Source organism: Electrona antarctica, assembly GCF_951216825.1.
Source record: "Electrona antarctica genome assembly, chromosome: 21".
Taxonomy (NCBI): Eukaryota; Metazoa; Chordata; class Actinopteri; order Myctophiformes; family Myctophidae; genus Electrona; species Electrona antarctica.
The window spans coordinates 2,829,636-2,852,319 of record NC_136802.1 but is presented as its reverse complement, the minus strand read 5'-3'; the positions used below and the strand labels follow the sequence as shown (position 1 = coordinate 2,852,319).

The window sequence follows — 22,684 nt, the reverse complement described above, 5'->3', positions numbered from 1 at the left end:
GCGGCTAGTACTCTCCTTAGCATTAGCTCCATGGAGGTACCGCAGCTTTGTTCACCATTATAAATGAAGAACTGCTTCACCGTGGTGCTGGTTACATCAATGCTTATGTAACAATTAAAAACGCTAATAATATATACGCATATATGCACATATAAACAAATTAAGTAAGTTTTAAACGCGAGAGTCGTTAGCAAAATGGCGGCGATAACATGGATAACTAGCATGCCATCTACTATTGGATGCACAGTAGGCCTACAAGCAACAGACTCCGGACTAACTTTTCACGGCACGGGGTCCGGGGATAATTACAAAAAGTAAGTAACATGTATTTAAACGATGACAGCCATATGATGGCATCTGAACGGGATAAAACAATAGTAGCATGGCTCACCAGTTAAGACATTAGCCAGCATAAAACCTCGGACTTTACGGCATGATAACAATATACAAACGTAAACAGTGGTAAAAGAAGTGGTGGTATCTGAATGGGATAATAAATGATATTCCGTAACGACTTACCAGTTTGTTTCTTGTTTATTTCACACGCCGTTTAGCCACGTTCCAAAAGTTCCTGCTACTGCAAAAGCCCGCCAGCCACCAGTGTTTAAGTGATTGTGAACTTTGAACTGACTCAAGTCCCGCGAGATCTCGCATGGTCTCGTTAACACCCCACCCCACCCCACCCCAGCACAATTGAAACCATAGGATTGAAACAATGTCAATTCATTGTAGGGCATTTCAACATTGATTCAACAATAGCTTTTCAACAATATATAATTTGGCTTTATAGAAGTGTATATTCGTATGTCTCTAAATGTTTTGATGAATTGAACAAGGTGGACCCTCTTGTAAACAAGTGTAATGCGTTATTGGGTCGTCCACTCACAGTTGACAGTCTTTGTATTGAGTTGTGCTTGAAATGTACTGTAATTCTGCAAACTGTTAATAAATATTTCAATCAATCAATCAATCAATCAATCAAACGTTGAAATGATAACTGTAATTAGACATTGAATCAACATAGGTTTTTCAACCTACCCCCCCCCCCCCAGCACAATTGAAACCATAGGATTGAAACAATGTCAATTAATTGTAGGGCATTTCAACATTGAAAAATCAGCATCTATAATACATTGATTCAACAACAGCTTTTCAAACGTTGAAATGGTTAACTGTAATTAGACATTGAATCAACATAGGTATTTCAACCTACCCCCCCCCCCCCAGCACAATTGAAACCATAGGATTGAAACAATGTCAATTAATTGTAGGGCATTTCAACATTGAAAAATCAGCATCTATAATACATTGATTCAACAACAGCTTTTCAAACGTTGAAATGGTTAACTGTAATTAGACATTGAATCAACATAGGTATTTCAACCTCAACCAAAAATAACCAATCTGACCAAAAGTCAACGTTGAATTAACATCTTTTGCTATCTGGGCAGTCCAGTCATTGATCTTTCCATTTGTAACTGTGTAGAACGTATAAATGTAACCAAATGGACCCTTTGGTCCTCCCAAGTTAAATTAGCATGTCGTATATACCGGCACCAGTGATCCATAATGCTGTCCATTTCAACCCCTAAAAGCAACAACAAAGGAGCTCGCTGCATTGACTTGAATCCATTATGGATACAAATAGGGTTGTTATTGTAGTGTAGTGACCTTTACCGCTGTTTCTGTGACCTTGTGTCTTTGTGTGTATAGTAATGTGCACTTAGGTCACCTTCACACCAGAAAGCTTTACTGCCATTAAAACGAATCCTGCTGCACATTGTCGGAAAGTGCACTTTGTTTAATTTTGCCAGGTGTGAAGCCTCATTCGATCCCTTAATGCGCATCAAAGAACCACATTCTACGGGGGTTTCGCTTCGCTTCCAATCGCACTTGATTCCGATTCGGTGCAGGTGTGAAAATGCAATCCGCAGCAAATAAAGGAAATGAAGCAAACTATGTGGCGGATTACATGACGAGGAAACACAGTTGGAGACGGAGGGAATATTTTACGCAGCGCAAAGAGTCATGATGAGTACATTAAACAATTGCTTATAAGGAAACCAGTGGTGGAAAGTAACTAAGTACTTTTACTTAAGTACTGTACTTAAGTAAAATGTTGAGGTATTTGTACTTTACTTGAGTATTTCCAATTTCCAGTACTTTTACTTCTACTCCACTACATCTCAGAGCCAAACTTTGTACTTTCACTTCACTACAATTATTTGAAAACTTTAGTTACTAGTTACTTTGGTGATTATAATTTTGATTAGAAAACATACATTAACCACTAACCCTATACATTTTGGCCACGCCCACCACTGGAGTGGTGGGCGTGTCTTAAGCCAGGGTTTCTATGCATCCGGACTGGAGTGGTGGGCGTGTCTTAAGCCAGGGTTTCTATGCATCCGGACTGGAGTGGTGGGCGTGTCTAAAGCCAGGGTTTCTATGCATCCGGACTGGAGTGGTGGGCGTGTCTAAAGCCAGGGTTTCTATGCATCCGGACTGGAGTGGTGGGCGTGTCTTAAGCAAGGGTTTCTATGCATCCGGACTGGAGTGGTGGCGCGTCTAAGCCAGTATGTCCTCCCGGTGGGGGCTCCTCACCGGCAGGTGAGTCAGTATAGGATACAACAGTACATCCTCCCGGTGGGGGCTCCTCACTGGCAGGTGAGTCAGTATAGGATACAACAGTGCATCCTCCCGGTGGGGGCTCCTCACTGGCAGGTGAGCCAGTAAAGATATAACAGTACGTCCTCCCGGTGGGGGCTCCTCACTGGTAGAGGTGGGGGCTCCTCACTGGTAGAGGTGAGTCAGTATAGGATACAACAGTACGTCCTCCCGGTGGGGGCTCCTCACTGGCAGGTGAGCCAGTAAAGGATATAACAGTACGTCCTCCTGGTGGGGGCTCCTCACTGGCAAGTGAGCCAGTAAAGGTTATAACTGTATGTCCTCCCGGTGGGGGCTCCTCACTGGTAGAGGTGAGTCAGTATAGGATAGAACAGTAGTTTGGAACCAAATGCACCCTTGTAGGACCCTTGTGGAACCAAACGGAACGTGTCCGTTTGGTTCCATTTGTACACTCTCAGAGTTCAATTAACATTGATTTTACAATATAAATTGGGGGTCCCAGAGATAGAAATGCCATTAAATGGGGGTCCGTACAGTAATGCATGTCAAACTGTGGGGGTCCTTGAAATTAAACGGGTTGAGAATCACTGCTAGATCTCTTCAAACGGGGGTCCGGCGGTCCGCGGGGCTAATTAGGGTCAATCTGAGGGTCCATGAAAACGTTTGGGAAAAGGTTTTCTTCCCAAACTCTAAAGTAAAATCCCTGAAAGCACCGATGTTCACCATGGTGAATTATTCATGCATGTGCACGCACGCACGCACGCACGCACGCAGGCACGCACGCATGCAGGCACGCACGCACGCACGCACGCACGCACGCACGCACGCACGCACGCACGCACGCAGGCACGCACGCACGCACGCACGCACGCACGCACGCACGCACGATGGCCAAGGCAGGCTGGGAAAGTGTTATTTATAAAGACTCTATCTCACGCTATCCGTTACCTCAGAGGAACCCTGGATTTCTTGGTGATTTGCTGAGAACAGATCTAGGCACGGGCATATGGCGAACTACAGTATGCAAACTACAGTATGCAAACTACAGTATGTGTAGCTGTACAGGTTCCAGAATATCCACGCATCATACAGATGACATCATACAGATGAAATCATACAGATGACATCATACAGATGTCTGATATTGGTTTTATTTGTCATGAGACTTTCAACTCCTCCAGACAGACAGACAGACAGACAGACAGACAGACAGACAGACAGACAGACAGACAGACAGACAGACAGACAGACAGACAGACAGACAGACTAGCAGCACCACTCAAAAACAAGGGAACGTTACTGGAGTAGTTCTCAGTAATACGCCAACATGGATGAATCAGAAAACAAGACACAGCTTGTTGACATTGTGGTCCAGTTTGTATCAGACAGACGATGCGTTGTGTATGAATCACACAGAGGTTCCTTCATGGATACTCTGCAAACAATATGGGGGGCTGGGGGCGGCTGTGGCTCAGGAGGTAGAGCAGGTCGTCCAATGATCCATGGGTCGGCGGTTCGATTCCCGGCTCCTCCTGTCTACATGTCCTTGGACAAGACACTGAACCCCAAATTGCTCCCGATGTGCTGGTTGGTACCTTGCATGGCTTCCGCCGCAATCGGTGTATGAATGTGTGTGTGAATGGGTGAATGTAATGCACAATCTATGTAAAGCGCCTTGGATAAAGGCGCTATATAAATGCACCATTTACCATTTACCATATTAAAGCTCAGACTGGTGGCCATCAAGCTTAACACTGTGTGTGTGTGTGTGTGTGTGTGTGTGTGTGTGTGTGTGTGTGTGTGTGTGTGTGTGTGTGTGTGTGTGTCCACAGAGGGGCGTTCAGTGAGGTGGTCCTTGCGGAGGAGAAAAGGACCCACAGACTGGTGGCCATCAAGTGCATCCCCAAGAAGGCCCTGGAGGGGAAGGAGAACAACATCGAGAACGAGATCACCGTTCTGCACAGGTTGGTGTCACGTAGACAGACAGACAGACAGAAGGCCCTGGAGGGGAAGGAGAACAACATCGAGAACGAGATCACCGTTCTGCACAGGTTGGTGTCACGTAGACAGACAGACAGACAGAAGGCCCTGGAGGGGAAGGAGAACAACATCGAGAACGAGATCACCGTTCTGCACAGGTTGGTGTCACGTAGACAGACAGACAGACAGAAGGCCCTGGAGGGGAAGGAGAACAACATCGAGAACGAGATCACCGTTCTGCACAGGTTGGTGTCACGTAGACAGACAGACAGACAGAAGGCCCTGGAGGGGAAGGAGAACAACATCGAGAACGAGATCACCGTTCTGCACAGGTTGGTGTCACGTAGACAGACAGACATCGGCTACAACTAGGGGTGTAAGGATACATTTTAACCCATTTAGGCCTGACGTCGAAATAAAAAACAAGTCTTCTGAATATATATTCAAAGATGTGTGCCGCATTTTCACGATATCAAAAATCGCAGACCTACAAGCTCGTACAAGAGCTTGTAGATCTGCTATTTTTCAATAGCTAAAGTATAACAAAATGGCACGCTATGAGCTTGTAGATCTGCTATTTTTCAATAGCTAAAGTATAACAAAATGCTTAGTTAAAACACCAAAAGGGGTTCCCGTCCAGAATGGGTTGACAACGATACGATACGTATCACGTTACATGGTTGACGATACGATACATGGACCATATGGCGATTCGATACGATTCAATGATTTGAAATCGATACAGTAACTATTTAAAATACATTGACCTTTCGATGCAGTTACTATTCCACAATGTCCTGAATGCTATATAGAGTCTGAGAGAGAGAGAGAGAGAGAGAGAGAGAGAGAGAGAGAGCGAGAGCGAGAGCGAGAGCGAGAGCGAGAGAGGGAGAGAGAGAGAGAGAGAGAGAGAGAGAGAGAGAGAGAGAGAGAGAGAGAGAGAGAGAGAGAGAGAGGGAGAGAGAGGGAGGGAGAGAGAGAGAGAGAGAGAGAGAGAGCGAGAGAGAGAGAGAGAGAGAAGAGAGAGAGAGAGCGAGAGAGAGAGAGAGATAGAGAGAGAGAAGAGAGAGCGAGAGAGAGAGAGAGAGAGAGAGAGAAGAGAGAGAGAGAGAGAGAGAGAGAGAGAGAGAGGGAGAGACAGAGAGATAGAGAGAGAGAGAGGGAGAGAGAGAGAGAGAGAGAGAGAGAGAGAGAGAGAGAGAGAGAGAGAGAGATAGGGAGGGAGGGAGGGAGAGAGAGAGAGAGAGAGAGAGAGAGAGAGAGAGAGAGAGAGAGAGGGAGGGAGGGGGAGAGAGAGAGAGAGAGAGAGAGAGAGAGAGAGAGAGAGAGAGAGAGAGATATCTTCAAACCACTTAATTTCAGCCCTGTTAAGATATCGCTGTCAGGCAGAAAACTCTTATCTCCATATTTTCAGTGTGTGCGTGCGGCGTGGGCGTGTGTGCGTGCATGCGTGCATGCGTGTGGAGTGTGCGTGTGTGTGTACAGTATTAAACAGAATGGGGAGGTCGGCTTAGTAACAATCAGGAACAGATTGAGGTTGCCAGGTTGGGGTTGTTGGGATCGCACGCCACCCACAGCAGATGTACAAGCTCATACTGCCTCGCAGCGCCACATGCTGTGAGCTTGTAGATCCGCTATTTTCAGTGCAGTTTAAAAATAAATTGCAATAATACAATTGCCAGCCTAAAATGTGTGTGCTTGAGTGTGTGTGTGTGTGTGTGTGTGTGCGTGCGTGCGTGTGTGCGTGCGTGCGTGCGTGCGTGCACCAGAAATGTCAGGAACATAAAGAAGAAGATAGACCTATTTTTAGTGTCCCTGTTACCACGGTAACAGCTCACAGAGGCGGAGCATGTGTGTGGAGTCCCCTGATGAGACAGACAGACAGGCTGAGGGTGAGACAGATACACACAGACAGACAGGCTGGGGGTGAGACAGATACACACAGACAGACAGGCTGGCTGAGGGTGAGACAGATAGACACACAGACAGACATGCTGGGGGTGAGACAGATATACACACAGACAGACAGGCTGGGGGTGAGACAGATACACACAGACAGACAGGCTGAGGGTGAGACAGATAAACACACAGACAGACAGGCTGGGGGTGAGACAGAGAGATAGACACACAGACAGACAGGCTGGGGGTGAGACAGATAGACACACAGACAGACAGGCTGGGGGTGAGACAGATAGACACACAGACAGACAGACAAGGCTGGGGGTGAGACAGATAGACACACAGAGAGACAGGCTGAGGGTGAGACAGATAGACACACAGACAGACAGGCTGGGGGTGAGACAGATAGACACACAGACAGACAGGCTGGGGGTGAGACAGATACACACAGACAGACAGGCTGGGGGTGAGACAGATAGACACACAGACATGCTGAGGGTGAGACAGATAGACACACAGACAGACAGGATGGGGGTGAGACAGATACACACACAGACAGACAGGATGGGGGTGAGACAGATAGACACACAGACAGACCGGCTGGGGGTGAGACAGATAGACACACAGACATGCTGAGGGTGAGACAGATAGACACACAGGCAGACAGGATGGGGGTGAGACAGATAGACACACAGACATGCTGAGGGTGAGACAGATAGACACACAGACAGACAGGATGGGGGTGAGACAGATAGACACACAGAAAGACAGGCTGAGGGTGAGACAGATAGACACACAGACAGGCTGGGTGTGAGACAGATAGACACACAGACAGACAGGCTGAGGGTGAGACAGATAGACACACAGACAGACAGGCTGGGGGTGAGACAGACAGACACACAGACAGGATGGGTGTGAGACAGACAGACAGACAGGCTGGGGGTGAGACAGATAGACACACAGACAGACAGGCTGGGGGTGAGACAGACAGACACACAGACAGACAGACAGGCTGGGGGTGAGACAGATACACACAGACAGACAGGCTGGGGATGAGACAGACAGACAGACAGACAGACAGACAGACAGACAGACAGACAGACAGACAGACAGACAGACAGACAGACAGACAGACAGACAGAGTGAGTGGACACATGAGTGGTCGGTTAAGACACATGAGTGGTCGGTTAAGACACATGAGTGGTCGGTTAAGACACACGAGTGGTCGGTTAAGACACATGAGTGGTCGGTTAAGACACACCCCCATGGCTTTCCGTGTACGGGTTAAGGCCACATTGACCTTTACTCACTGAGCGAGACACTGTGACTGAACACACCTGCTGCTGATGAGCAGGTCCATCAAGGCCTCCATGCATGGTTAACCCATTTTGGTGTTTTAAAGCATTGTTATACTTTAGCTATTGGAAAATAGCAGATCTACAAGCTCATAGCGCGGCACCGAGTGCCGCGCTACGAGCTTGTAGATCTGCTATTTTTGAAAAATCGTGAAAATGTGCCTCAAATCTTTGAATATATATTATTACAGAGTGAACATTTTAACTCAAATCTTTGCTTCTGGGGGGAGGTCCATGGAACAACATATTTTCAGATGGGGGTCGGTGGCCCAATTAAATATATTTTTTGGGGGTCCTTGACATGAAATATTGAGCACCACTGATATAGAAACATGAGGTTTTTCAGAAAACTGTGTCATCCGTAAACTAAAGCACGTTGGATGACGACGCACACAACATGCTGAATGCATCACCCCTACGACAGAATGGATGGAATTCATGTGCTGAAACAAGTTATTACTGTACAGGGCTTGGTTGAATGCTTGTATTCTGATTGGTCAATCGCCAAATTCACTCAGCCTTGTGTTATTTCTGGAAAACAGACCACTCTGCTCTATAACAGACCGCTCTATAACAGACCGCTCTGCTCTATAACAGACCGCTCTATAACAGACCGCTCCGCTCTATAACAGACCGCTCTATAACAGACCGCTCCGCTCTATAACAGACCGCTCCGCTCTATAACAGACCGCTCTATAACAGACCGCTCTGCTCTATAACAGACCGCTCTATAACAGACCGCTCTGCTCTATAACAGACCGCTCTATAACAGACCGCTCCGCTCTATAACAGACCGCTCCGCTCTATAACAGACCGATCTGCTCTATAACAGACCGCTCTATAACAGACCGCTCTGCTCTATAACAGACCGCTCTATAACAGACCGCTCCGCTCTATAACAGACCGCTCCGCTCTATAACAGACCGCTCCGCTCTATAACAGACCGCTCTGCTCTATAACAGACCGCTCTATAACAGACCGCTCTGCTCTATAACAGACCGCTCTGCTCTATAACAGACCGCTCCGCTCTATAACAGACCGCTCCGCTCTATAACAGACCGCTCTATAACAGACCGCTCTGCTCTATAACAGACCGCTCCGCTCTATAACAGACCGCTCTATAACAGACCGCTCTATAACAGACCGCTCTATAACAGACCGCTCTATAACAGACCGCTCCACTCTATAACAGACCGCTCTGCTCTATAACAGACTGCTCCGCTCTATAACAGACCGCTCCGCTCTATAACAGACCGCTCTGCTCTATAACAGACCGCTCCGCTCTATAACAGACCGCTCTGCTCTATAACAGACCGCTCTATAACAGACCGCTCCGCTCTATAACAGACCGCTCCGCTCTATAACAGACCGCTCTATAACAGACCGCTCTGCTCTATAACAGACCGCTCTATAACAGACCGCTCTGCTCTATAACAGACCGCTCTATAACAGACCGCTCCGCTCTATAACAGACCGCTCCGCTCTATAACAGACCGCTCTATAACAGACCGCTCTGCTCTATAACAGACCGCTCCGCTCTATAACAGACCGCTCCGCTCTATAACAGACCGCTCTGCTCTATAACAGACCGCTCTATAACAGACCGCTCCGCTCTATAACAGACCGCTCCGCTCTATAACAGACCGCTCTACAACAGACCGCTCTATAACAGACCGCTCTGCTCTATAACAGACCGCTCTGCTCTATAACAGACCGCTCTATAACAGACCGCTCTGCTCTATAACAGACCGCTCTATAACAGACCGCTCCGCTCTATAACAGACCGCTCCGCTCTATAACAGACCGCTCTGCTCTATAACAGACCGCTCTATAACAGACCGCTCTGCTCTATAACAGACCGCTCTGCTCTATAACAGACCGATCTGCTCTATAACAGACCGCTCTATAACAGACCGCTCTATAACAGACCGCTCTGCTCTATAACAGACCGCTCTATAACAGACCGCTCCGCTCTATAACAGACCGCTCCGCTCTATAACAGACCGCTCTGCTCTATAACAGACCGCTCTATAACAGACCGCTCTGCTCTATAACAGACCGCTCCGCTCTATAACAGACCGCTCTATAACAGACCGCTCTGCTCTATAACAGACCGCTCTGCTCTATAACAGACCGATCTGCTCTATAACAGACCGCTCTATAACAGACCGCTCTGCTCTATAACAGACAGACCGCTCCGCTCTATTACAGACCGCTCTGCTCTATAACAGACCGCTCTGCTCTATAACAGACAGACCGCTCCGCTCTATAACAGACCGCTCTGCTCTATAAAAGACCGCTCTGCTCTATAACAGACCGCTCTGCTCTATAACAGACCGCTCTATAACAGACCGCTCTATAACAGACCGCTCTATAACAGACCGCTCTGCTCTATAACAGACCGCTCTGCTCTATAACAGACCGCTCTATAACAGACCGCTCTGCTCTATAACAGACCGCTCTGCTCTATAACAGACCGCTCTGCTCTATAACAGACCGCGCCGCTCTATAACAGACCGCTCTATAACAGACCGCTCTGCTCTATAACAGACCGCTCTGCTCTATAACAGACCGCTCTGCTCTATAACAGACCGCTCCGCTCTATAACAGACCGCTCTATAACAGACCGCTCTATAACAGACCGCTCTGCTCTATAACAGACCGCTCTGCTCTATAACAGACCGCTCCGCTCTATAACAGACCGCTCTGCTCTATAACAGACCGCTCCGCTCTATAACAGACCGCTTTGCTCTATAACAGACCGCTCCGCTCTATAACAGACCACTCTGCTCTATAACAGACCGCTCTATAACAGACCGCTCTGCTCTATAACAGACAGACCGCTCCACTCTATAACAGACCGTTCTGCTCTATAACAGACCGCTCTATAACAGACCGCTCTGCTCTATAACAGACCGCTCTGCTCTATAACAGACCGCTCTGCTCTATAACAGACCGCTCCGCTCTATAACAGACCGCTCTGCTCTATAACAGACCGCTCTGCTCTATAACAGACCGCTCTGCTCTATAACAGACCGCTCTGCTCTATAACAGACCGCTCTATAACAGACCGCTCTGCTCTATAACAGACCGCTCTGCTCTATAACAGACCGCTCTGCTCTATAACAGACCGCTCCGCTCTATAACAGACCGCTCCGCTCTATAACAGACCGCTCTGCTCTATAACAGACCGCTCTGCTCTATAACAGACCGCTCTGCTCTATAACAGACCGCTCTATAACAGACCGCTCTGCTCTATAACAGACCGCTCTGCTCTATAACAGACCGCTCTATAACAGACCGCTCTGCTCTATAACAGACCGCTCTGCTCTATAACAGACCGCTCTGCTCTATAACAGACCGCTCTATAACAGACCGCTCTGCTCTATAACAGACCGCTCTGCTCTATAACAGACCGCTCTGCTCTATAACAGACCGCTCTGCTCTATAACAGACCGCTCTATAACAGACCGCTCTATAACAGACCGCTCTGCTCTATAACAGACCGCTCTGCTCTATAAAAGACCGCTCTGCTCTATAACAGACCGCTCTATAACAGACCGCTCTATAACAGACCGCTCTGCTCTATAACAGACAGACCGCTCCGCTCTATAACAGACCGCTCTGCTCTATAAAAGACCGCCCCGCTCTATAACAGACCACTCTGCTCTATAACAGACCGCTCTATAACAGACCGTTCTGCTCTATAACAGACCGCTCTGCTGTATTACAGACCGCTCTGCTCTATAACAGACCGCTCTGCTCTATAACAGACAGACCGCTCTGCTCTATAACAGACCGCTCTGCTCTATAACAGACCGCTCCGCTCTATAACAGACCGCTCTATAACAGACCGCTCTATAACAGACCGCTCTGCTCTATAACAGACCGCTCTGCTCTATAACAGACCGCTCTGCTCTATAACAGACCGCTCTGCTCTATAACAGACCGCTCCGCTCTATAACAGACCGCTCCGCTCTATAACAGACCGCTCTGCTCTATAACAGACCGCTCCGCTCTATAACAGACCACTCTGCTCTATAACAGACCGCTCTATAACAGACCGCTCTGCTCTATAACAGACCGTTCTGCTCTATAACAGACCGCTCTATAACAGCCCGCTCTGCTCTATAACAGACCGCTCTGCTCTATAACAGACCGCTCTATAACAGACCGCTCTGCTCTATAACAGACCGCTCCGCTCTATAACAGACAGACCGCTCCGCTCTATAACAGACCGCTCTATAACAGACCGCTCTGCTCTATAACAGACCGCTCCGCTCTATAACAGACCGCTCCGCTCTATAACAGACAGACCGCTCCGCTCTATAACAGACCGCTCTATAACAGACCGCTCTGCTCTATAACAGACCGCTCTGCTCTATAACAGACCGCTCCGCTCTATAACAGACCACTCTGCTCTATAACAGACCGCTCTATAACAGACCGCTCTGCTCTATAACAGACCGTTCTGCTCTATAACAGACCGCTCTATAACAGACCGCTCTGCTCTATAACAGACCGCTCTGCTCTATAACAGACCGCTCTATAACAGACCGCTCTGCTCTATAACAGACCGCTCCGCTCTATAACAGACAGACCGCTCCGCTCTATAACAGACCGCTCTATAACAGACCGCTCTGCTCTATAACAGACCGCTCCGCTCTATAACAGACCGCTCTATAACAGACCGCTCTGCTCTATAACAGACAGCTCTATAACAGACCGCTCTGCTCTATAACAGACCGCTCCGCTCTATAACAGACCGCTCTGCTCTATAACAGACCGCTCTATAACAGACCGCTCTGCTCTATAACAGACCGCTCTGCTCTATAACAGACCGCTCCGCTCTATAACAGACCGCTCTATAACAGACCGCTCTATAACAGACCGCTCCGCTCTATAACAGACAGCTCTATAACAGACCGCTCTATAACAGACCGCTCTGCTCTATAACAGACCGCTCTGCTCTATAACAGACCGCTCCGCTCTATAACAGACCGCTCCGCTCTATAACAGACCGCTCCGCTCTATAACAGACCGCTCCGCTCTATAACAGACCGCTCTGCTCTATAACAGACCGCTCCGCTCTATAACAGACCGCTCTATAACAGACCGCTCCGCTCTATAACAGACCGCTCTATAACAGACCGCTCTGCTCTATAACAGACCGCTCCGCTCTATAACAGACCGCTCTATAACAGACCGCTCCGCTCTATAACAGACCGCTCTATAACAGACCGCTCCGCTCTATAACAGACCGCTCTATAACAGACAGACCGCTCTGCTCTATAACAGACCACTCTATAACAGACCGCTCTGCTCTATAACAGACCGCTCCGCTCTATAACAGACCGCTCCGCTCTATAACAGACCGCTCTGCTCTATAACAGACCGCTCTATAACAGACCGCTCTGCTCTATAACAGACCGCTCCGCTCTATAACAGACCGCTCTATAACAGACCGCTCTATAACAGACCGCTCCGCTCTATAACAGACCGCTCTGCTCTATAACAGACTGCTCTATAACAGACCGTCTTGTTCTTCTCCTTCAGAATCAAGCACCACAACATCGTGACGCTGGAGGACATCTTTGAGAGCACGTCCCACCTGTACCTGGTCATGCAGCTGTGAGTCTACACTCTATTCTCTGTGTATCTGGTCATGCAGCTGTGAGTCTATTCTCTATTCTCTGTGTATCTGGTCATGCAGCTGTGAGTCTATTCTCTATTCTCTGTGTATCTGGTCATGCAGCTGTGAGTCTACACTCTATTCTCTGTGTACCTGGTCATGCAGCTGTGAGTCTATTCTCTGTGTATCTGGTCATGCAGCTGTGAGTCTACACTCTATTCTCTGTGTATCTGGTCATGCAGCTGTGAGTCTATTCTCTATTCTCTGTGTACCTGGTCATGCAGCTGTGAGTCTATTCTCTGTGTATCTGGTCATGCAGCTGTGAGTCTACACTCTATTCTCTGTGTATCTGGTCATGCAGCTGTGAGTCTATTCTCTATTCTCTGTGTATCTGGTCATGCAGCTGTGAGTCTATTCTCTATTCTCTGTGTATCTGGTCATGCAGCTGTGAGTCTATTCTCTATTCTCTGTGTATCTGGTCATGCAGCTGTGAGTCTATTCTCTGTGTATCTGGTCATGCAGCTGTGAGTCTATTCTCTATTCTCTGTGTATCTGGTCATGCAGCTGTGAGTCTACACTCTATTCTGTGTGTATCTGGTCATGCAGCTGTGAGTCTACACTCTATTCTCTGTGTATCTGGTCATGCAGCTGTGAGTCTACACTCTATTCTCTGTGTATCTGGTCATGCAGCTGTGAGTCTACACTCTATTCTCTGTGTATCTGGTCATGCAGCTGTGAGTCTACACTCTATTCTGTGTGTATCTGGTCATGCAGCTGTGAGTCTACACTCTATTCTGTGTGTATCTGGTCATGCAGCTGTGAGTCTATTCTCTGTGTATCTGGTCATGCAGCTGTGAGTCTATTCTCTATTCTCTGTGTATCTGGTCATGCAGCTGTGAGTCTACACTCTATTCTCTGTGTATCTGGTCATGCAGCTGTGAGTCTACACTCTATTCTCTGTGTATCTGGTCATGCAGCTGTGAGTCTATTCTCTGTGTATCTGGTCATGCAGCTGTGAGTCTACACTCTATTCTCTGTGTACCTGGTCATGCAGCTGTGAGTCTACACTCTATTCTGTGTGTATCTGGTCATGCAGCTGTGAGTCTATTCTCTATTCTCTGTGTATCTGGTCATGCAGCTGTGAGTCTATTCTCTATTCTCTGTGTATCTGGTCATGCAGCTGTGAGTCTATTCTCTGTGTATCTGGTCATGCAGCTGTGAGTCTATTCTCTATTCTCTGTGTATCTGGTCATGCAGCTGTGAGTCTATTCTCTATTCTCTGTGTATCTGGTCATGCAGCTGTGAGTCTACACTCTATTCTCTGTGTATCTGGTCATGCAGCTGTGAGTCTACACTCTATTCTGTGTGTATCTGGTCATGCAGCTGTGAGTCTACACTCTATTCTCTGTGTATCTGGTCATGCAGCTGTGAGTCTACACTCTATTCTCTGTGTATCTGGTCATGCAGCTGTGAGTCTATTCTCTGTGTATCTGGTCATGCAGCTGTGAGTCTACACTCTATTCTCTGTGTATCTGGTCATGCAGCTGTGAGTCTATTCTCTGTGTATCTGGTCATGCAGCTGTGAGTCTATTCTCTGTGTATCTGGTCATGCAGCTGTGAGTCTATTCTCTGTGTATCTGGTCATGCAGCTGTGAGTCTACACTCTATTCTCTGTGTATCTGGTCATGCAGCTGTGAGTCTACACTCTATTCTCTGTGTATCTGGTCATGCAGCTGTGAGTCTATTCTCTATTCTCTGTGTATCTGGTCATGCAGCTGTGAGTCTATTCTCTGTGTATCTGGTCATGCAGCTGTGAGTCTACACTCTATTCTCTGTGTATCTGGTTATGCAGCTGTGAGTCTATTCTCTGTGTATCTGGTCATGTAGCTGTGAGTCTAGTCTCTATTCTCTCTCCTGCTCTTTGTTTCTGCCTAATGTACTTCTGATTTATATACTATTAAAGGAGGCAAACATTCAGATATACTCAAGGGTCAGGGCTGGGCGATAACACTTTAAATCAATAATCACCACTATTTCCAAACATTTGCCTCGATTGCGATTAATGAACAATTGTTTTTTTTTAAACGGCATATTGTAGCCCTGCTATTGTCACATAGTACATACCAGGGCTTTAAGCAACTAGTCGACTATTCAACTAGTCCACTATTCAACTAGTCCACTATTCAACTAGTCGACTAGTAAATCCACTAGTTGACCTTGTTGGTACTAGTTGACTAGTAACACTAGTTGATAAAAAAAGCATTTATTTTCTCTATATAAACTAAATGAAGATGTTCCGTCTAAATGAACGCTGGCCGTGACGTTGCGCTGCGTTGCAGGGTGTCGGGAGGAGAGCTGTTATGTTAACGTTGCGTTGCGTTGCAGGGTGTCGGGAGGAGAGCTGTTACGTTAACGTTGCGTTGCGTTGCAGGGTGTCGGGAGGAGAGCTGTTACGTTAACGTTGCGTTGCGTTGCAGGGTGTCGGGAGGAGAGCTGTTACGTTAACGTTGCGTTGCGTTGCAGGGTGTCGGGAGGAGAGCTGTTACGTTAACGTTGCGTTGCGTTGCAGGGTGTCGGGAGGAGAGCTGTTATGTTAACGTTGCGCTGCGTTGCAGGGTGTCGGGAGGAGAGCTGTTATGTTAACGTTGCGCTGCGTTGCAGGGTGTCGGGAGGAGAGCTGTTACGTTAACGTTGCGCTGCGTTGCAGGGTGTCAGGAGGAGAGCTGTTACGTTAACGTTGCGCTGCGTTGCGTTGCAGGGTGTCAGGAGGAGAGCTGTTACGTTAACGTTGCGCTGCGTTGCAGGGTGTCGGGAGGAGAGCTGTTACGTTAACGTTGCGTTGCGTTGCAGGGTGTCGGGAGGAGAGCTGTTACGTTAACGTTGCGTTGCGTTGCGTTGCAGGGTGTCAGGAGGAGAGCTGTTACGTTAACGTTGCGCTGCGTTGCAGGGTGTCGGGAGGAGAGCTGTTACGTTAACGTTGCGTTGCGTTGCAGGGTGTCGGGAGGAGAGCTGTTACGTTAACGTTGCGTTGCGTTGCAGGGTGTCAGGAGGAGAGCTGTTACGTTAACGTTGCGTTGCGTTGCAGGGTGTCGGGAGGAGAGCTGTTACGTTAACGTTGCGTTGCGTTGCAGGGTGTCGGGAGGAGAGCTGTTACGTTAACGTTGCGTTGCGTTGCAGGGTGTCAGGAGGAGAGCTGTTACGTTAACGTTGCGTTGCGTTGCAGGGTGTCGGGAGGAGAGCTGTTACGTTAACGTTGCGTTGCGTTGCAGGGTGTCAGGAGGAGAGCTGTTACGTTAACGTTGCGCTGCGTTGCAGGGTGTCGGGAGGAGAGCTGTTATGTTAACGTTGCGCTGCGTTGCAGGGTGTCGGGAGGAGAGCTGTTACGTTAACGTTGCGTTGCGTTGCAGGGTGTCGGGAGGAGAGCTGTTACGTTAACGTTGCGTTGCGTTGCAGGGTGTCAGGAGGAGAGCTGTTACGTTAACGTTGCGCTGCGTTGCAGGGTGTCGGGAGGAGAGCTGTTATGTTAACGTTGCGCTGCGTTGCAGGGTGTCGGGAGGAGAGCTGTTACGTTAACGTTGCGTTGCGTTGCGTTGCAGGGTGTCGGGAGGAGAGCTGTTACGTTAACGTTGCGTTGCGTTGCAGGGTGTCGGGAGGAGAGCTGTTACGTTAACGTTGCGTTGCGTTGCAGGGTGTCGGGAGGAGAGCTGTTACGTTAACGTTGCGTTGCGTTGCAGGGTGTCGGGAGGAGAGCTGTTACGTTAACGTTGCGTTGCGTTGCAGGGTGTCGGGAGGAGAGCTGTTACGTTAACGTTGCGTTGCGTTGCAGGGTGTCGGGAGGAGAGCTGTTCGACAGGATCGTGGAGAAGGGTTTCTACACGGAGAGAGACGCCAGCCAGCTCATCCGCCAGATCCTGGACGCCGTCAAGTACCTGCACGACATGGGCATCGTCCACCGAGACTTGAAGGTATGGTGGTACCAACACCACATGGCCATATAGTTCACACGGCCATTTTGTCGACTACCTTTTTTCACAGACTAAAACTAAATGGAAACTACATAAAAACGACGCTATGATGACTAAAAGTAAGACTAAATATATAGAGGGTATATAGAGGGTATATAGAGGGTATGTAGAGGGTATGTAGAGGGTATATAGAGGGTATATAGAGGGTATATAGAGGGTATATAGAGGGTATGTGCATGCATAAAGGGAATGGGAAATCGAGTGGAGAAGTGAGTTTAACGTCGCTTAACATCGTCTAATGCAATCAGATAGGACTGTTCTGATTGGATGTCTGGGCTGTCAATCAGATAGGACTGTTCTGATTGGATGTATGGGCTGTCAATCAGATAGGACTGTTCTGATTGGATGTATGGGCTGTCAATCAGATAGGACTGTTCTGATTGGATGTCTGGGCTGTCAATCAGATAGGACTGTTCTGATTGGATGTCTGGGCTGTCAATCAGATAGGACTGTTCTGATTGGATGTATGGGCTGTCAATCAGATAGGACTGTTCTGATTGGATGTCTGGGCTGTCAATCAGATAGGACTGTTCTGATTGGATGTATGGGCTGTCAATCAGATAGGACTGTTCTGATTGGATGTATGGGCTGTCAATCAGATAGGACTGTTCTGTGTGGATGTATGGGCTGTCAATCAGATAGGACTTTTCTGTGTGGATGTATGGGCTGTCAATCAGATAGGACTTTTCTGTGTGGATGTATGGGCTGTCAATCAGATAGGACTTTTCTGTGTGGATGTATGGGCTGTCAATCAGATAGGACTTTTCTGTGTGGATGTATGGGCTGTCAATCAGATAGGACTTTTCTGTTGTGATGTATGGGCTGTCAAGGACAAAATGTAGTTTTTTTGCCACTCATTAGGCGTTCCCGCATAACTTCCGGGTATGATGATGATGTCACGCGCATTCCCTCTATAGACAATTTCATCAACAAATAAAAGACTAGACTAAAATGTTAGGAAGGTACTATAGTGGACAAGAGATCCAGTATAAGTAAAAGACAAAAGTAATTTTACACATGGTTACATGCTGAAAATAGCTGATCTACAAGCTCACAAACGTCTCCAACCTTGTATAGCCAGAGAAAACCTGCTGTATTATAATGTTAACCCCTTCCTCTCCTTGCAGAACCTGCTGTATTATAATGTTAACCCCTTCCTCTCCCTGCCAGAGAACCTGCTGTATTATAATGTTAACCCCTTCCTCTCCCTGCCAGAGAACCTGCTGTATTATAACGTTAACCCCTTCTCTCCCTGCAGCCAGAGAACCTGCTGTATTACAGCATGGAGGAAGACTCCAAGATCATGATCAGTGACTTCGGGCTGTCCAAGATCGAGGACACGGGCAGCGTGATGTCCACGGCCTGCGGAACTCCTGGATACGTTGGTAAGACTCCTGGATACGTGGGTTAGAGACCTGCGGTACGCCTGGATACGTGGTCCCCAGTTCAAATATGATTAGTTCAGGGGGTCCCCAGTTCAAATATGATTAGTTCAGGGGGTCCCCAGTTCAAATATGATTAGTTCAGGGGGTCCCCAGTTCAAATATGATTAGTTCAGGGGGTCCCCAGTTCAAATATGATTAGTTCAGGGGATCCCCAGTTCAAATATGATTAGTTCAGAGGGTCCCCAGTTCAAATATGATTAGTTCAGGGGGTCCCCAGTTCAAATATGATTAGTTCAGGGGGTCCCCAGTTCAAATATGATTAGTTCAGGGGGTCCCCAGTTCAAATATGATTAGTTCAGGGGGTCCCCAGTTCAAATATGATTGTTCAGGGGGTCCCCAGTTCAAATATGATTAGTTCAGGGGGTCCCCAGTTCAAATATGATTAATTCAGGGGGTCCCCAGTTCAAATATGATTAATTCAGCCTGTTCAGGGGGTCCCCAGTTCAAATATGATTAGTTTGGGGTTCAAATACAGTTTGGGGGCTCGTGTCCTGAAAAGGTAGCCAGTGCTGTGTAGCTCCAGCTAGTGTAGCTCTTTTCCAGTGAATGAGGAGTGTGTAGACGTAGAGACTCTGCTGTTGACCAGAGTCAGCGCTTCAAATAGCCTATTGGTCTCAACCCTCTTATGGCCCTCGACGCTATTGACGTAATGAATCCATAAATCCCTCATGGCCCTCGACGATATTGACGTAATGAATCAATAAATCCCTCATGGCCCTCGACGCTATTGACGTAATGAATCAATAAATCCCTCATGGCCCTCGACGCTATTGACGTAATGAATCCATAAATCCCTCATGGCCACTGACGCTATTGACGTAATGAATCAATAAATCCCTCATGGCCCTCGACGCTATTGACGTAATGAATCAATAAATCCCCCATGGCCCTCGACGCTATTGACGTAATGAATCAATAAATCCCTCATGGCCCTTGACGCTATTGACGTAATGAATCAATAAATCCCTCATGGCCCTCGACGCTATTGACGTAATGAATCAATAAATCCCTCATGGCCCTCGACGCCATTGACGTAATGAATCAATAAATCCCTCATGGCCCTCGACGCTATTGACGTAATGAATCAATAAATCCCTCATGGCCCTCGACGCTATTGACGTAATGAATCAATAAATCCCTCATGGCCCTCGACGCCATTGACGTAATGAATCAATAAATCCCTCATGGCCACTGACGCTATTGACGTAATGAATCAATAAATCCCTCATGGCCACTGACGCTATTGACGTAATTGTTTCATTCCCTGTAATCGGGGGCTTAATGTAGCAAAATGTAGCAACATCTAGCTTGTTTGGCTAACGGCCGGTAATTACCTAAAACCAGCCGAAATCCGCGAGTGCACTCTCTCGCACGCACGCGCGCGGTCTTTATGTGCATCGCTGCGTAAAATGCGATCTTTGGGGCTTTAGAGCTTAATTTGACTTAGTTATTAAAATAAACGATGATAGCTTAGCATCCCGGACATCTGACAACACAACACAGTGAAAAAAGCTAGCGGATGTTGTGATCTGTTGAACCGGAAGTGATATCGCCAGATTCGCTAAAAAAATCGTCATAATGGTGAAGTTACCGCCATCATCAGGACTGGGTATAATACTATAGGATTACCATGTTAAAATGAGATGTAGTGTGTATGTCACAGATTTTTCTATGGCATTAAAATGATGAAGTAAACATATGAATAGTGCAGGTAGAAGGACCAATCCACTGTTAATTAAACATATGAATAGTGCAGGTAGAAGGACCAATCCACTGTTAAACATATGAATAGTGCAGGCAGAAGGACCAATCCACTGTTAATTAAACATATGAATAGTGCAGGTAGAAGGACCAATCCACTGTTAAACATATGAATAGTGCAGGCAGAAGGACCAATCCACTGTTAATTAAACATATGAATAGTGCAGGCAGAAGGACCAATCCACTGTTAATTAAACATATGAATAGTGCAGGCAGAAGGACCAATCCACTGTTAATTAAACATATGAATAGTGCAGGTAGAAGGACCAATCCACTGTTAATTAAACATATGAATAGTGCAGGCAGAAGGACCAATCCAATGTTAATTAAACATATGAATAGTGCAGGCAGAAGGACCAATCCACTGTTAATTAAACATATGAATAGTGCCGGTAGAAGGACCAATCCACTGTTAATTAAACACATGAATAGTGCAGGTAGAAGGACCAATCCACTGTTAATTAAACATATGAATAGTGCAGGCAGAAGGACCAATCCACTGTTAATTAAACATATGAATAGTGCCGGTAGAAGGACCAATCCACTGTTAATTAAACATATGAATAGTGCAGGCAGAAGGCACAATCCACTGTTAATTAAACATATGAATAGTGCAGGTAGAAGGCTCAATCCACTGTTAATTAAACATATGAATAGTGCCGGTAGAAGGACCAATCCACTGTTAATTAAACATATGAATAGTGCAGGCAGAAGGACCAATCCACTGTTAATTAAACATATGAATAGTGCAGGTAGAAGGACCAATCCACTGTTAATTAAACACATGAATAGTGCAGGTAGAAGGACCAATCCACTGTTAATTAAACATATGAATAGTGCAGGTAGAAGGACCAATCCACTGTTAATTAAACATATGAATAGTGCAGGTAGAAGGACCAATCCACTGTTAATTAAACATATGAATAGTGCCGGTAGAAGGACCAATCCACTGTTAATTAAACATATGAATAGTGCAGGTAGAAGGCACAATCCACTGTTAATTAAACATATGAATAGTGCCGGTAGAAGGACCAATCCACTGTTAATTAAACATATGAATAGTGCAGGCAGAAGGCACAATCCACTGTTAATTAAACATATGAATAGTGCCGGTAGAAGGACCAATCCACTGTTAATTAAACATATGAATAGTGCCGGTAGAAGGACCAATCCACTGTTAATTAAACACATGAATAGTGCAGGTAGAAGGCTCAATCCACTGTTAATTAAACACATGAATAGTGCAGGTAGAAGGCTCAATCCACTGTTAATTAAACATATGAATAGTGCAGGCAGAAGGACCAATCCACTGTTAATTAAACATATGAATAGTGCAGGTAGAAGGACCAATCCACTGTTAATTAAACATATGAATAGTGCAGGTAGAAGGACCAATCCACTGTTAATTAAACATATGAATAGTGCAGGTAGAAGGACCAATCCACTGTTAATTAAACATATGAATAGTGCAGGTAGAAGGACCAATCCACTGTTAATTAAACATATGAATAGTGCCGGTAGAAGGACCAATCCACTGTTAATTAAACATATGAATAGTGCAGGTAGAAGGACCAATCCACTGTTAATTAAACATATGAATAGTGCAGGTAGAAGGCACAATCCACTGTTAATTAAACATATGAATAGTGCAGGTAGAAGGACCAATCCACTGTTAATTAAACATATGAATAGTGCAGGTAGAAGGCTCAATCCACTGTTAATTAAACACATGAATAGTGCAGGTAGAAGGACCAATCCACTGTTAATTAAACATATGAATAGTGCAGGTAGAAGGACCAATCCACTGTTAATTAAACATATGAATAGTGCAGGTAGAAGGCTCAATCCACTGTTAATTAAACATATGAATAGTGCAGGTAGAAGGACCAATCCACTGTTAATTAAACATATGAATAGTGCAGGTAGAAGGCACAATCCACTGTTAATTAAACATATGAA

At 46.6% G+C, this 22,684-nt stretch overlaps 1 protein-coding gene across 1 annotated transcript in view; it reads left to right on the top strand.

Moving 5' to 3' along the window:
- Positions 1-22,684, top strand: part of camk1a (calcium/calmodulin-dependent protein kinase Ia) — a gene marked incomplete at both ends in the record, with an annotated part of 108,448 nt that overhangs the window by 68,841 nt on the left and 16,923 nt on the right. Inside the window, 4 exons of the mRNA XM_079490963.1 lie at positions 4,461-4,592; positions 13,419-13,493; positions 17,321-17,459; positions 18,778-18,904. Coding sequence (XP_079347089.1) covers positions 4,461-4,592; positions 13,419-13,493; positions 17,321-17,459; positions 18,778-18,904 — 473 coding nt within the window. The remainder of the gene's footprint in view (positions 1-4,460; positions 4,593-13,418; positions 13,494-17,320; positions 17,460-18,777; positions 18,905-22,684) is intronic.